Raw genomic sequence first — 14,012 nt, forward strand, 5'->3', positions numbered from 1 at the left:
AGGGGTGTGTATTTGTTTCACATGGTTTGTTAGCTTCACACTATACACTTGAGCAGAAATCCACACATACAAACACATAGACACACAACTCACTCCCTGGATTTTTCTTCTTGGATTATGAACTAAAGGACAGACATGAAGCTCCACTTTCCTCTGTTTGTGCTGCTGTGCCTCTGCATGACTTTGCACTACACTGTGCAGCTAGGTATGTAATAAATATGTGTATATGTGTAGATAAGACAGATAAATGTGTGCAAACAGATAGATCATTTGAGATAGATCAGTAGATTCCAAATGTGTTTCATTTAATAGAGAAATATTGATTAAATACTTAACTGTGAAACAGATGTTATTATAAATACTTGAGGTGATGTGATACTTGTGATATGTCCTGACTTGTGGAAATAGCACTTAAAATCATTTAGAGCATTGACATTTGTAATGAAAATTCTGCAAAAACCTGTTTTAATAAAAATCTAAGTACAATATTTTCAATAGATAACACTTCGGGGCAGTCGTGGCCTAATGGATAGAGAGTCGGACTTGCAACCCGAAGGTGAACCTGAAGGTTGTGGGTTCGAGTCTCAGGTCTGGCAGGGATTGTAGGTGGGGGGAGTGAATGTCCAGCGCTCTCTTCCACCCTCAATATCACGACTGAGGTGAGACCCTTGAGCAAGGCACCGAACCCCCAAACTGCTCCCCAGGCGCTGCAGCAAAAAAGGCTGCCCACTGCTCCGGGTGTGTGTTCACGGTGTGTGTATGTTCACTAGTGTGTGTGTGCACTTGGATGGGTTAAAGGGACACCATACTTCACTTCACTTTGTTCAGACTCAGACTACAGGCAGTGGTTCATAGTAGTTAATAAATTATTCCGTGTTTTCTCCTTTCATTGTATAGACAGCAGTGCTTTCTTGATCTACAATGAGGCTCACAACAAATGTGTGAAGGTGATAGATCCCAACGTGGCACAGGCCAGTGACTGTGACTTGTCTTCAGACACGCAGCGCTTCCGTTGGATTTCCTCTTCTCGGATCCTAAGCATCTCCCACAAACTGTGCCTTGGAGCTCAGGACCTTAAAGATTGGGTTAGAGTTGTTCTGCTCCCCTGCAATGAGCTCAGTCCTATGCAGATATGGGAGTGCAAGAACGAGACTCTGTTTGGTATAAAGGGCCAACCATTGCATCTGAATTACGGCAATCGCCATGAGCCCAATATACTGCTGTACGCAGGGACAGGTTCCTGGAGCCGCTGGCAGATATATGGCAATAAGAAAGACCTGTGCTCTCACGGATACCAAGGTAGGATCTACTTTGAATTCATATAGGGGGTTTGTAGAGGTTTATATAATGCATCTTTGATCAAAGATTAAAATTTGGTAGGTAGCATGATCACTTGACTACACACAGCTGACCTTATGCACTGATGTGACATATGGCTGATGATGTATTTTACTCATGGTAGATTTATGAACTAAGCCATTGTTTGGATTTTGAATGATCCATATAGGCTGGTCAAGCAGCAACAGATTTAATGCATAAAAATTTTAAGCCAAATAAAGGTGCTAAGGAGAAGCATGCTATGAGCGGTTACAATGCTTAGACTGCACAATATGAATGAAAAACTTTGTAGGGAGTAACTAAGAACAATTTACATTATAATTATATGCTCAGTAAACCAATTCAGTAGCTGTTATTTTATGTATAAGATGAATATAAGTGTGAAGAGTAGGGCCTTCTTAACCATACTCTTCTCACTAACACTTCTTTTTACATATTTTCTGCAGAGATATTCACCATTGGTGGCAATGCTTTGGGCAGCCCCTGTCAGTTTCCCTTTATGTTTGGAGAGAAGTGGCACGCTGAGTGCACCCTTGAGGGGCGATCTGATGGACAGCTTTGGTGCGCCACAGTCACAGACTACAGCAAGGACAAGAAATGGGGTTTCTGTCCAACAAAATGTAAGCAAACACTGGTTTAATAGTAGCACATTTTAAGAGATGTTGAAATCTTTGTTAATAATGAATATGTTTTGATAGAGATGTTATCCACTTGGATATGTGTGTGGTATGAAATGATAAACATTACCCCTACATTCAGTTAATTATTTTTCACTGGTAGTCTTGTTTGAGTGTGGACACTTTTTGAATAGGCAGAGTTATGTAGTAAGTGCTGTGGTAGGTGGAACAGATAATTTTCCTTTTTTACTGTGTGCTAAATTGGGGCCATAAAACTGGGGTTAGTCCCAAATTCAGGTCTGGGAACTGACCTGCTGAAACACACACTTCCTGTGAAGTTGTTTCCTCTATATTTTCCTGTTTTATTGCAGATGTAAGTGAAAGATTTTTGCTGCCTTGGTGTTATTTAGAGAGCTTTTATGTTCCACTTGTGTGTGCATTAATGTCCAACATGTGTAGAAATAATCATGTTAGTTCACAAGTCATTAACAATGTAATTTATTCCCTGATCACTTTGGTAGTCTTCTTAGGGTGACATCTGTTAAAAAAAAAAAAAAAAAAAAAAAGCTCTTATCGAAGATACAATATAGGAGATGGGAGCCTTATTGCAAAAGCATACAGCCTTCCATGATTGCCTAAAATATTGAAAAAGCTAGTTTGGATTTAAACGCCAGTTAAAATATCTTTTCCATGAGACATGATGAATTGATACTGATGAATAAATGCACTTCAGAAACATTTTGGTGATAAAGTTTTTCTATCCTCAAAGTTTTGCCAGTGTATGTGAGTATATGTTACTTTTATTTTATATACATATGTGTGTGTTTTGCCAGTGTGTGTGTGTGTGTGTGTGCGCGTGTGTGTGTGTGTGTATTTGTGTGTGTATTTGTAAAACTCTGTGTCTGTGGTGTGTTAGCATCATCAGGTTGGGACACTGATCCAGTAACCGGTGTGTTGTACCAGAGGAACACTCAATCAGTGCTGACTTGGCATCAGGCTCGCAAAAGCTGCCAGCAGCAAGATGCTGATCTACTCAGCATCATGGAACTGCATGAGCAAACATATATATCAGGTACACAGACCTGACTTCAAATCAGTAAACCCAAGTAATGCAAGGATTATTTTATAACAGAAAGGTTTTTTTTACATATAATATACAAGGTAATATATTTTTTTCAGGGTTAACTAATATACTTGGTTCGTCTCTTTGGATTGGACTGAATAGCCTGGATTTTGAAAGTGGCTGGCAATGGAGCAATGGAAACCCATTTAGATATCTGAACTGGGCTCCAGGTGAGTGTACACACATACACACATACTTTAAGACTATTTCCAAGCATGCTGTTACCCACACCTCATCCTTTAGGCCACCCCTTACTGGAGCCTGGCATGAACTGTGCAGCACTTAATGCTGGGAAAGCATCTAAATGGGAGAGTATAGCCTGTAGTAGTAAACTTGGATACATCTGCCGCAAGGGAAACTCCACTACCATTACACCTTCAGTAGGTAAGACCAAGAGACACATATACTATTGCAAGTATACACATTTCCATATACCACCTTTCAACTTTCTGTCCCTCTCTTACTTGTGTGATTTGTATGTGTGTATTTGATAGATAAAGACCAGCCCAGTTTCTGCCCACCCACCTGGGTGCCGTATGCTGGTCACTGCTACTCTCTCTCACGTACTAAGATGATGTGGAAAGATGCTCTGACAGCCTGTCGTAAAGAAGGAGCCGACCTAATCAGTATTCACAATATAGAGGAACACAGCTTTATTATATCACAGAGTGGATACTGTAAGAGCACCTACTTACTTAATTTATTTGGATTAGCCTAGAAGCCAAAGCATCATGATACATATAACCATAATAAAATAATCTCTAGAATGTTTAAGAAAATACATAATTATGGTCTCTACACAGAAAAAAGGTAAAATGCAGTTGATGTCTATAATTGTACAGACAATGTACAGCTTCAGCTTAAACAGAAAGTCATTCATCAGATCAAGACAGATGAATATAATTTTAAAAAATAAACTCACCCACCCTCATACACACTTATGGACACACCTTAACCATACATTATCCATGGACATTAATCATGGACGTTATTCATGGACATATTCTGGCTATTAAAATTACATTTCTGAATTCATCAAGTGAACCGTGGAAATAATGATTTGCCTTTTTAGTTAGAAGGGAAAATCTACAATTTTGGACCCTGAGACTTGCATATGGTCCTTAACCTCTGGGCATGTGTGTTTGTTTGGCAGTGCCCACTGATGAATTATGGATAGGTCTAAATGATCAGAAGACTCAGAACCTGTTTGAATGGTCAGACAGAACTCATGTCACCTTTGCCAAGTGGCTTGTGGGAGAACCTTCACACACAGCTGTCCTCAGAGAAGACTGCGTTCTCATGAAAGGAAAGGTACAGTCACAACTAAATCCAACATATTTTGTACTGGTATAATGTATGAAGATGACACACTGAGGGTGTTTCTATATTAAACATCCTCTTGGTCTCAGTCTGAGAAGTGATTGTGAGTACTTTTCATATCATACTTTAGGAGGGGAAGTGGGCAGACCACATGTGTGAAAAAGAGTATGGCTACATGTGTAAGAAGAAAGCCTCCACCAAACCTGCAGGGTCAACTGAGGTGATCAGTCCTGGATGTCCTGCTGTGAGTCATACCTTTCTCTGCACACACACCTTTAAAAGTGATCTAGTCCTTATGTTAGCATAAAAACTGTGCCAGCTCAAATATGCGTGCCAATGATCCACTGTGGCGACCCCTAATGGGAGCAGACGAAAGAAGAAGAAGAACAACAACAACACAAAATGCCCAGTATTGCACTGTTTCTAGCTGGAACCACTAAACCATGTACAGTGCAGAACTATGTACTGAACCATGTACATATTCAGAATCATTGATACCCTTCATGAAAATGAACACAAATAAGTATACAAATACAGTATATGTAAATATGTAAACATATGGGTATACTCTATGGTTTTATTACACACAGCATTAATTAAGCAGAGCATTTCCCCCCCTGCAAAACACTAGTTTCAAAATTATCAGCATGTCCACAATTCATATTTGGTAAAGCCTCTGCTGGAGAGGATAACAGCACAGAGCCTCTTTCTGTAATGTCTTCTCTGTTTTGTGACAGTTAGAGAGATTTTGAACCACTCTTGCATGCCAAAAATTTTAAGATCTCTTTTTTTAAGATTTTTACGGTGATGCATATGTACTGTGTTCTTGAAATCAGACCACAAATTTTCAGTAGGGGTCAAATACAGGCAGCTAAGATGGCTGTTAATGTTTGATTGAAAGCTTTACCTTGTTGAAGGCTGTCATTTTAGGCTAAAATGGTGAAATTCATGATGACATTGATTTTCCTAGTGCCCCGGTCCACTAACCTCAAAAAAGCCTCAAAGCATCAATGATCCACCACCATATTTTATGCTGGATAATAGGTCTTTTTTCATTTCATGATGTTATTTTTGTATCCTTTACCTGACTTCAAGGGTTATCCCATGGTGATGGATAACAACAAAGACATTTTACATTTTACATTGTACATTGACATTCAGACATTTTAGACCTCTTTCCCCTCCAAGAAATCAGGAAGTGATCAACAACAAAAGGAAACAACAAAAGTCCTCAGGACTGAGAGCAATGTAAAAAAAAATCCAAGAATGACAGATTCAAGAATGACAGCTCATTGCTTTTAAATATTCCCTAGGGGTTTCAATAATTTTGCTCCATATGTTTTATTTATTTATTTATTTTTTTAAAAAATAGTATCTTTAAAAAAGTTTGAGAGTAAGAAGGAACAGAGTTTCTCCAGTTGTCTGAATGGAATTTTTTTAGTGAATAAGTGTGTGCAGTTTTTTATTGAATCTTTTTTTTACTCAGTTTGTGGTCAGGTAATCATGAGATAGGGAGTCATAGAGACTTTACTTATACATAGAGAACTTTTTCGCCTTCTGTGCTACCATTTGGTCTGTGTATTGGTTTCTCCCTGGATGAACTGCCAGTCCCAGAAGTGTGTAATCATCACCCTGCAGCCATACACAGTTGCTTTCTCTAAGTTGCCTGCATTTGTTTTTTCATCCGAGGTGTCGCTGACCATGGTGCTGCGCTTGGTTTGTCAGTCTTCAGAGGTTGGTGATACCCATTTTAGAGGCTCTGCCTCATAGTCCCTCACACCATCCAGTGGAGGTGGGCATAGTCTGTGACAAGAGTGAAGAGCCTCCTGGTGAGGTAGTAGCACATGTCTTCTGGGTACACCTTGCCCACTAACTATTGAGAGAGGACTGGTCCCAGTCCCACTGTCAATGCATCAGTTTGCAGGAAGTACTGTTTTGGCTGTGCTGCTGTTCTTCAGACTCTTAGACACTCCCTTCCTTGAGGAGGGAAGTTATGCTGAAGAGTCTATTTATAAAGCACCTATAGTTCCCCCACCAACCTAAGAAAAGAACTCACCTGGGTCTTGATAGGCTGTGGGAAGTTCTTCATTGTATACAACCAATCATGTATATTTTAAATAAATGACTCACCGATTAATTAGATGGGTGTGCTTGATGCGACTTGCATAACTCCGCACTGTTTGGTTGTATTGGAGAGAGTTTGAGTCTTAAATCAGTCTCTATGCACAGTCTGTGTTTATATTTGTTCTTCCTGCTAGTAAGTGCTGAGAACCCAATTTCACAAAGGTACATTGTTGAGAAGGGCTGTAATGTCTTTACAGTGCGATTTGCCAAAGCACGCAAGGCTATCCAGAAATCTGAGTTCGTTTGCTAACAAAAAAATCATGCAACGACAAAAAGGCCTCTGTGTTTTTCTTGTTAATGCAGTTAGACCAGAGAGTCATCTTCCTAATCATGGCCTCAATTTTGTCCTGCACATTGAATATGGTTGTGGAAATTCTTTGTAATCTGAGGTTCAGCTCATTCAGACGGGAAAAAAACATCACCCAGATAGGCCAGTATTGTGAGGCACTCTTCATTGTGCAAGCAGTGACACAATTCAAAAGGATGGTCAATAAAAAAAAGCTGTAAGTTCGTCCCTCAATTCAAACAGGACCTCTCCCCTGGACAACCATCGCACATCAGTATGGAGTAACAGTGTGACATGGTCGCTGCCCATTTCACTGCACAGTGTAGAAAACGAACAAGAATTCAAGGGCCTTGCTTTAACAAAGTTTATAATTCTCACAGCATTGTCCAAAACCTCCTTCAGATGGTCAGGCATTCCCTTGGTGGCCAGTGACTCTCTGTGGTTGCTGCAATGTACCCAAGCTGCACAGGGCACGACTGCTTGCACACGTGTTACCATTCCACTATGCTTCCCTGTCTTAGGTCATCTTGGGCAAGGGAAACCTGAGAGTAGCCTTAAGTTAGATCTGAACTAACTTCCCCAATCTGTTGGTGAGCTTGTCTACTCAGAGTATTGGATTGGTGTCAGCACATTACATCGTGCTTGCTATTGTGAAATACTCATCCAGTTAAGGTTCATTCCAGTACTGAGCTGACACTTGCTCAAAAAATGACTTTCTTTCCTTTAGTGAAAGAATGATGAAAAGGGTGTGGACAAAAGATGTGATTTTCTTCTTGAAAAGGCATGAACAATTGCTGACTCCTTGTTTTTAAAACAATCAAGCACAAAAAAATCTTGCTGCAGTCAAACATTTAGACTCAGTGCCATAGGAAAACGCTGATGATGAACATTTTTGACTGTTACAGTGGGTTCCTTGTGACTCTGTGTTTCCCATAGTGAACTAACACTACGTGCAATAAAGCCATTCTTGGCATATGATTTCTCTGAGTTGTGGTAAGACAACCATTTAAAAACACTGATGGTAATGAACTCTAGTTAATTTTTTATTAAACAATGTCCACATCCTACACATTGGGATTTTGATGTATAACCTCTCTAATGCCGAGTTCACACTGCACGATTTTCAAAGTCGTCAGATCATCGTGGTTTTCCCACTGCACGACTATCTGGGGTAGCATTCAGTCGCTGCTGTGTTCACATTACACTATGGATCGGCGACAGAAGGTTACACACTGCATGACTTTACAATAGAAAGAATCGCCGACAACTCTGTCTGGCTCGCAAACTACGTTTCACAACCAAACGCACGCGAGAAGTGATAAGGAAATAATGCAAGATCGCACGTGAGATCAGAGTTCTCGCGCGAGACTGGAAATGGTACCCCGCAAGAAGTTTGCGATCCAAATGGTCTGTGCGCTGATTTGCAGCGAAAGGGCAAAAAAGAAAAAAGATTATGGAGGAGGAAATGGTTGGGGAGACTTTTTTCTTTCTCGACCCTGTTGTGGTACAGCTCAGACGAAACATTAAAAAGACATGAGTGCTCCTGCCAAAGTTCGACCAAGCTTTCCTCCATTTCTTGGGTCCAAATAGACCGAGAAGGAGCCTTTGTCAGCACCGAAGCCATGTTTTCTGATATTCTATAACTCCTCCCCGAGCTTCCAGCTGCCCTGTATCTTGCTCTCTCATTGGCTGGAGGTCATCGCCGACATTTGTTTCGGTCAGAACTCATTTCACACAGCAGGATTTTGTATCGCCGACAGGTCCAGATATTTAGCATGCCAAATGTTTCACGAGCGTCGGTGATGCATCGGTGATTCTCTCAGATCACGTCTTTGATAATTCACACTGTGTGATTGTCACTCGCGTGAACGAGCACCAATTTGCCTCCGATTTCAGGCATTTGTCGGCGATTTCGCAAAACCTGTCAGCGAGTGAAAAATCGGGCTAAAATCGTGCAGTGTGAACTCGGCATAAGTGTCTTTAATCTCTTTGTACATAGATGTAACTCTTTCATTCATTCATCTTTAGTAATCACTTTATCATGGTCAGGGTCATGGTGAATCCATAGCCTATCCCAGGAACATATGCCCAGGTCCCAGGGCACCATGCACACACATATTCACATCTATGGGATATTTAATGGAGCCATTCCACATACCAACACATTTTTGGGAAGGAAAGCAGAAGAAACCCATTCACACATGGGAAAGCTCTAGTAACCTGACCTCATGATCTATATAGCTTATTTCAGCTTACCATAGAGCTTAGTTTAAAGGCAAAGCTGGGGGACAGAATACTGACAGAACTAAGACTATAAACAGTGACCTAGGGCTCAGGGACCTCTATATACATACAGTACAAGGCAAGCGATATAAAAAATTATTTGTTATATTTTTATTTGTTATATTTTATTTGATGTCTTCTTTGTTATTGAGTCAGTAAAATATTTTAGATTTCCAAACGTTACTTTTTGAACAAAAACATTACATAAATAAATGTTACAGAAAATGTTTGTATGGTACGTAACATATTATGTACTTCCAAAAAACATTTTCAGACAAAAAACATAATGCTGGCTCTCAGGATTTACCTATAAAAACAGAAACGTGCGTGAAAGTCAAAGTCTCCATACATATATATATATACGCATGTACTGAACTGGGTCTGGCTTCTGTGGTTCTTTTAGGGTTGGATCAGGTTCAACTCCTACTGCTACAGCATTGCTGTAGAAGCCAAAACCTTCAATGAGGCCAAAACAGCATGTGGACAGAGTGCATCTAACCTAGTACAAGTTGCAGACAGGTAATGCACACATTAGTCAAATACTGTTTTTATATGCCAATAAATTAAACTAATTACCTGCATGGACCTGCATGTTTGTGGTGATGTGGTGATGTGGGCTTTATTTTAGGTATGAGAATGCTTTTCTGATCAGCCAGATTGGCTTACGGCCTGAAAAATATTTCTGGATTGGTCTGTCCAATACAGAACGTGCAGAACGCTTTGAGTGGACAAATAAGCAAACAGTCAAATTTACACATTTTAATGTAGGAATGCCAGGTATGGAAATTATTAATAAGTCCTATAGTTTACATTAAATATTTTCTTGGAAAGAACCCGAATGTTGTAATGAACTTTATGAATTATTAAAGTCATAATGCTGACTTTACTGTCTACCTGACATTCAGATAGGCACCAGGGCTGTGTTGCCATGAGAACTGGGACCTCAGCAGGATTATGGGATGTAATCGCCTGTGACAGTAAAGAGAAGTACATCTGTAAGAAAATAGCAGAGGGTGTTACTACAACCAGAGAGCCTCCTCTGACACAACCTCTCAGTTGCCCCTCCAAATGGATAAAAAAAGACCCTGCCAATTGCATTCAGGTACAGTCACTGCACACACAAAAAGACCCAGTCATCAGTATGACCACATTAAAGTACGCTTTCAATTATGAAAATTTGCCTTGTGGATATAATGCTCCATACAATGGAGTGCTACACATTCTCATGCAGCATACATCTTGTGCTTTTTCCTAACTTCTTAGATATTTAGAAATGAAAGAGAGAAAAAGAAAACATGGTTTGAGGCACGTGATTTCTGCAAAGCCATTGGTGGTGATCTTGCTAGCTTTCACACTGAAGCTGAAACCAAAAATTTACCGTAAGTATGTTTTCTACATTCTTTACAGTTAGATAATTTTGTAATTTAACAAGAATTCCAATGATTTCTAACTTTTTTTAAGAAAATGATGCAGTGTAAAATATTAATTAGTATACATATTATTTACTGTCCTCTAAAAGGTATGGTGGGGGAAATGATCCAGCATGGATTGGCTTTAATATTCTGGATGATAATGCTGGATTTGAATGGTCAGATGGAACTTCAGTGAGTTAATTTTATTTTTGCTGTCCATTTTTGTATGATCCTATTCATTGCTTAAGTTGTTTTTTAAACTAGATACTATGTCGAAAATACTGTAAACTGTAAATGGTTTACTATAAAATGGAATCTGAATCTGGGGGGTTTGTTGACATAAGTAACATGGGTAATTATATGTATTCTTTGTAATATTATATTTTTTATTTTTTAATGAATAGTAGTTACCCATTTTATTGGGATGGTACTTTTATATGATTGTAGTTTAGACCATAGTCTGCATATTGTAGAATTAAATTTATATTTGTAGTATAGGGGTATCAAAGAACCAGTGATAAACTTGTTTTCTATTTAAAGCTTTATTAATGTTGGGGAATTGATGATGGAGTTTAGAGACATAGATATATTTTAATTATTTAATTATTTTTATGTTTGTGTAAATCAGCGGCAAAATTTGTGGTCTACAGGCTTTTACATGTTGTATATTAAGCCCAAGATATGTGCGTATAATTTTCCTCTATTGTGTGTGTGTGTTCCTGTATGTTAGTCAAACTATGAGAACTGGGCCTATGGGGAGCCCAATAATTACAATTCTAATGAGCTTTGTGCAGAAGCCAGCTTCTACTATGGTCATAGGTGGAATGATAGGGATTGTGAAGCCTACAATGATTGGATCTGTCAGATACGACTGGGTAGGTAGTACACCCAAAACAAAACACACACACCCCACAACAATTGCAGTGTATATGGTCCACCACATATTTTGCATTTTGCACAACCCTTAAAGTATTTCAGAACTAACAACAAATGATTGTTCTACTGTGATCATTCTGTAGTAAGTACAAATGTTTATCTCTGACCCTTACAACAGGTACAACTCCAAAACCTATACCTACAGGCACCCCCCAAGGTATCATTTCATTTAATTTATTAATTTTGACAACCTTTAAATTAGATTGCTAAAATAGCTGATACTGATTAGTCATCATGTGTTGATCAACAGATCAAACCTTGAAGCAAAGTTTATAATTTCTACAATCTGGTGTTCTTTTGGTGTGTCTTTTATGCTCCATAGTGGAGTTTAACATTACGGAAGATGGCTGGATCCAGTTCAATGGTAGTCAGTACTACATTAATAACGAACGTCTGGATATGGAAGATGCTCGTGCATTTTGCAAGAAGAACCATTCTGACCTTATTGTCATTACCGGTCAAAGTGAGAGGAAGTTTATATATAAACAGGTAAAGGACCCAACTCAATACCTCTGTTCTGTTCTGATAATGCCAATTTTGAAGCTATTCATGTTTTATGAATTCACTCTTACAGATTTCAAGAGGCCCAGAGGACCAGTACTACATTGGAATGACAGTGGCACTGGATAAATCCTTTAGGTAACATTAACAAAGTGGTGACAGAAGGAAAAGTTCAGAAACTCCTTTGGTAGGTGTATTTTTCCATCAGTCGTATTAACATTATCTTATTCTTACAGTTGGGTGGATGGTTCCCCAGTTGTCTATACAGCATGGAACCAGAATGAACCAAACTTTGCCAACAATGATGAAAACTGTGTTACCATGTACAAGAGTATGGGTAAGACCACCTCATCTATTTTAATCTGGATAATATGGTTGTTGTCAATAAATTTTGGGGATGCATGAAATCATCTCTTCCTCAGGATTCTGGAATGATATCAATTGTGGAGTACAATTACCCTCTATCTGTAAAAGAAGGGTTAACTTTGTCACCAGCACAGCGGCTCCTACCACTGCACCAAAGGGAGGCTGTAGTTCAGACTGGACAGCTTTTCAGGGAAAAGTGAGTGAATTTATCTTGACCAAAACAATGGTTTTGTAAAGATATAAACTAATGAATATTCTAAACATTCCACCCTCCATGGCTGTCTACATCAGACAATGGGCCTCATTTATCAATCTGGATAGGAGCAAATTTATTCATAAAATGGTTCATAGGAGCATTTACACAAGAACTTTGGTATTCATGAAAATCCTGTAATTTCAGAAAAAAAATTGCATCCTACCTGTGCTCCTGAGTGTGTGTAAATTTATACATAAGAAGACTAACTAATGTAAACCTTGATTGATTGGCTTCAAACCATATACAGTTACTGCACTATATATGGATTACACTCTCAAAGTTGAAAAGCTTACGTATTTAATTACACACCCAAATTTAATAATTGTTTTGTGAAAAATAAAGAAAGCAAAACTAAAGAAAGCAAGCAAACAAAAATTTGTAAATAAAACAAACAAGAACAGTTATTCAATTAAGAATGGTTTGGCTTACGCAAAAACCGTTTACACACAGTTTTACTAAAAGATTGCTTAATGAGTCCCAACGGCACTGAAATAATGAAACATTGCTTGTCTGACATAATTAAAATTTCTCCCCAGTGTTATAAATTTGTAGGGAAAGATGGTGGCGAAGAGAAATCATGGCATGATGCTCGACTATACTGCATCTCTCAAGGAGGCAACTTAGTGTCCATTCTGAGTCAAGCAGAGCAAGGTACTCTTTAAACGAGAATGCAATATATTTCATGAAAGTTTCACCTCTACAATTGTCCTTCATAACCTTTGTAATAGTAAAATAAAATTGTGCTCAAAACTTGAACCAAAAGCCTGGTGTAATTTCTCTTTTTCTTCTCAGCATTTCTCACCACTTTGATGCTCAGTGCACGTGATGACATGTGGATTGGCTTGAATGATGTCAACTGGGAGATGCGTTTCTTTTGGACAGATGGGAAAGGTGTCAAGTTTACCAACTGGGCCAAAGGTTATCCAGTGTCAGTTCCAGATGGACGCAGAGCATATGGAGTAGATGCAAGTGCCGTTTCTCTGTTATATACACATAATTATTTCTCTAATATATACACATAATCATTTTGCCTAATCACACGCTTGTTAATTATGAATTATTGCTACTTAGTGAAAGCAATGCTCTTCCTTACGTAACTTTACCTACAAGCTAAGGCTCAAGGCCTTAAAGTTGTTTCAGAACAGTCTAGCAACTTTGTCTTCTGGGTCATAAGATTCAAGCACAACATTTCAGGATCTGTGGCATTGGGGGGGTCACGCAGATCTTCAGTTACAAAGATTCCTGTGTCCTCATCTGCCTTAAGTGTGATTGCAATGTAGGTCAACAGAAACTATCCATATGTAAACAAAACATTTTGCCTACTTCTTCTGTCCATGTTGTATGATCCTACCTCACAGTTCAAGGTTGCTGACTTCCACTGCTTGTAACCAATATTCCATGTTCAGTGCTGGAAGTCTCTTTGTCATTTCTGCCAGTGAGCATTTGAAAG

General features: G+C 38.9%; 1 protein-coding gene across 2 annotated transcripts in view; it reads left to right on the plus strand.

The window, feature by feature from the left end:
* Window positions 1–14,012, plus strand: part of mrc1a (mannose receptor, C type 1a) — a 23,294-nt gene continuing 9,282 nt past the window's right edge. Inside the window, exons 1-22 of one of the 2 annotated variants that reach the window (XM_026936379.3) lie at window positions 1–205; window positions 898–1,299; window positions 1,785–1,958; window positions 2,872–3,027; window positions 3,135–3,248; window positions 3,322–3,462; window positions 3,573–3,755; window positions 4,232–4,389; window positions 4,529–4,642; window positions 9,495–9,610; window positions 9,720–9,868; window positions 9,997–10,193; window positions 10,355–10,470; window positions 10,611–10,695; window positions 11,234–11,378; window positions 11,558–11,596; window positions 11,762–11,928; window positions 12,014–12,078; window positions 12,177–12,277; window positions 12,363–12,502; window positions 13,099–13,213; window positions 13,355–13,527. In XM_026936379.3, coding sequence (XP_026792180.1) covers window positions 136–205; window positions 898–1,299; window positions 1,785–1,958; window positions 2,872–3,027; window positions 3,135–3,248; window positions 3,322–3,462; window positions 3,573–3,755; window positions 4,232–4,389; window positions 4,529–4,642; window positions 9,495–9,610; window positions 9,720–9,868; window positions 9,997–10,193; window positions 10,355–10,470; window positions 10,611–10,695; window positions 11,234–11,378; window positions 11,558–11,596; window positions 11,762–11,928; window positions 12,014–12,078; window positions 12,177–12,277; window positions 12,363–12,502; window positions 13,099–13,213; window positions 13,355–13,527 — 3,120 coding nt within the window. In that variant the 5' untranslated portion in view covers window positions 1–135. The remainder of the gene's footprint in view (window positions 206–897; window positions 1,300–1,784; window positions 1,959–2,871; window positions 3,028–3,134; window positions 3,249–3,321; window positions 3,463–3,572; window positions 3,756–4,231; window positions 4,390–4,528; window positions 4,643–9,494; window positions 9,611–9,719; window positions 9,869–9,996; window positions 10,194–10,354; window positions 10,471–10,610; window positions 10,696–11,233; window positions 11,379–11,557; window positions 11,597–11,761; window positions 11,929–12,013; window positions 12,079–12,176; window positions 12,278–12,362; window positions 12,503–13,098; window positions 13,214–13,354; window positions 13,528–14,012) is intronic. The other variant, XM_026936380.3, reaches the window with a different exon arrangement.

The sequence above is a fragment of the Pangasianodon hypophthalmus genome, chromosome 4 (genome assembly GCF_027358585.1).
Source record: "Pangasianodon hypophthalmus isolate fPanHyp1 chromosome 4, fPanHyp1.pri, whole genome shotgun sequence".
Taxonomy (NCBI): Eukaryota; Metazoa; Chordata; class Actinopteri; order Siluriformes; family Pangasiidae; genus Pangasianodon; species Pangasianodon hypophthalmus.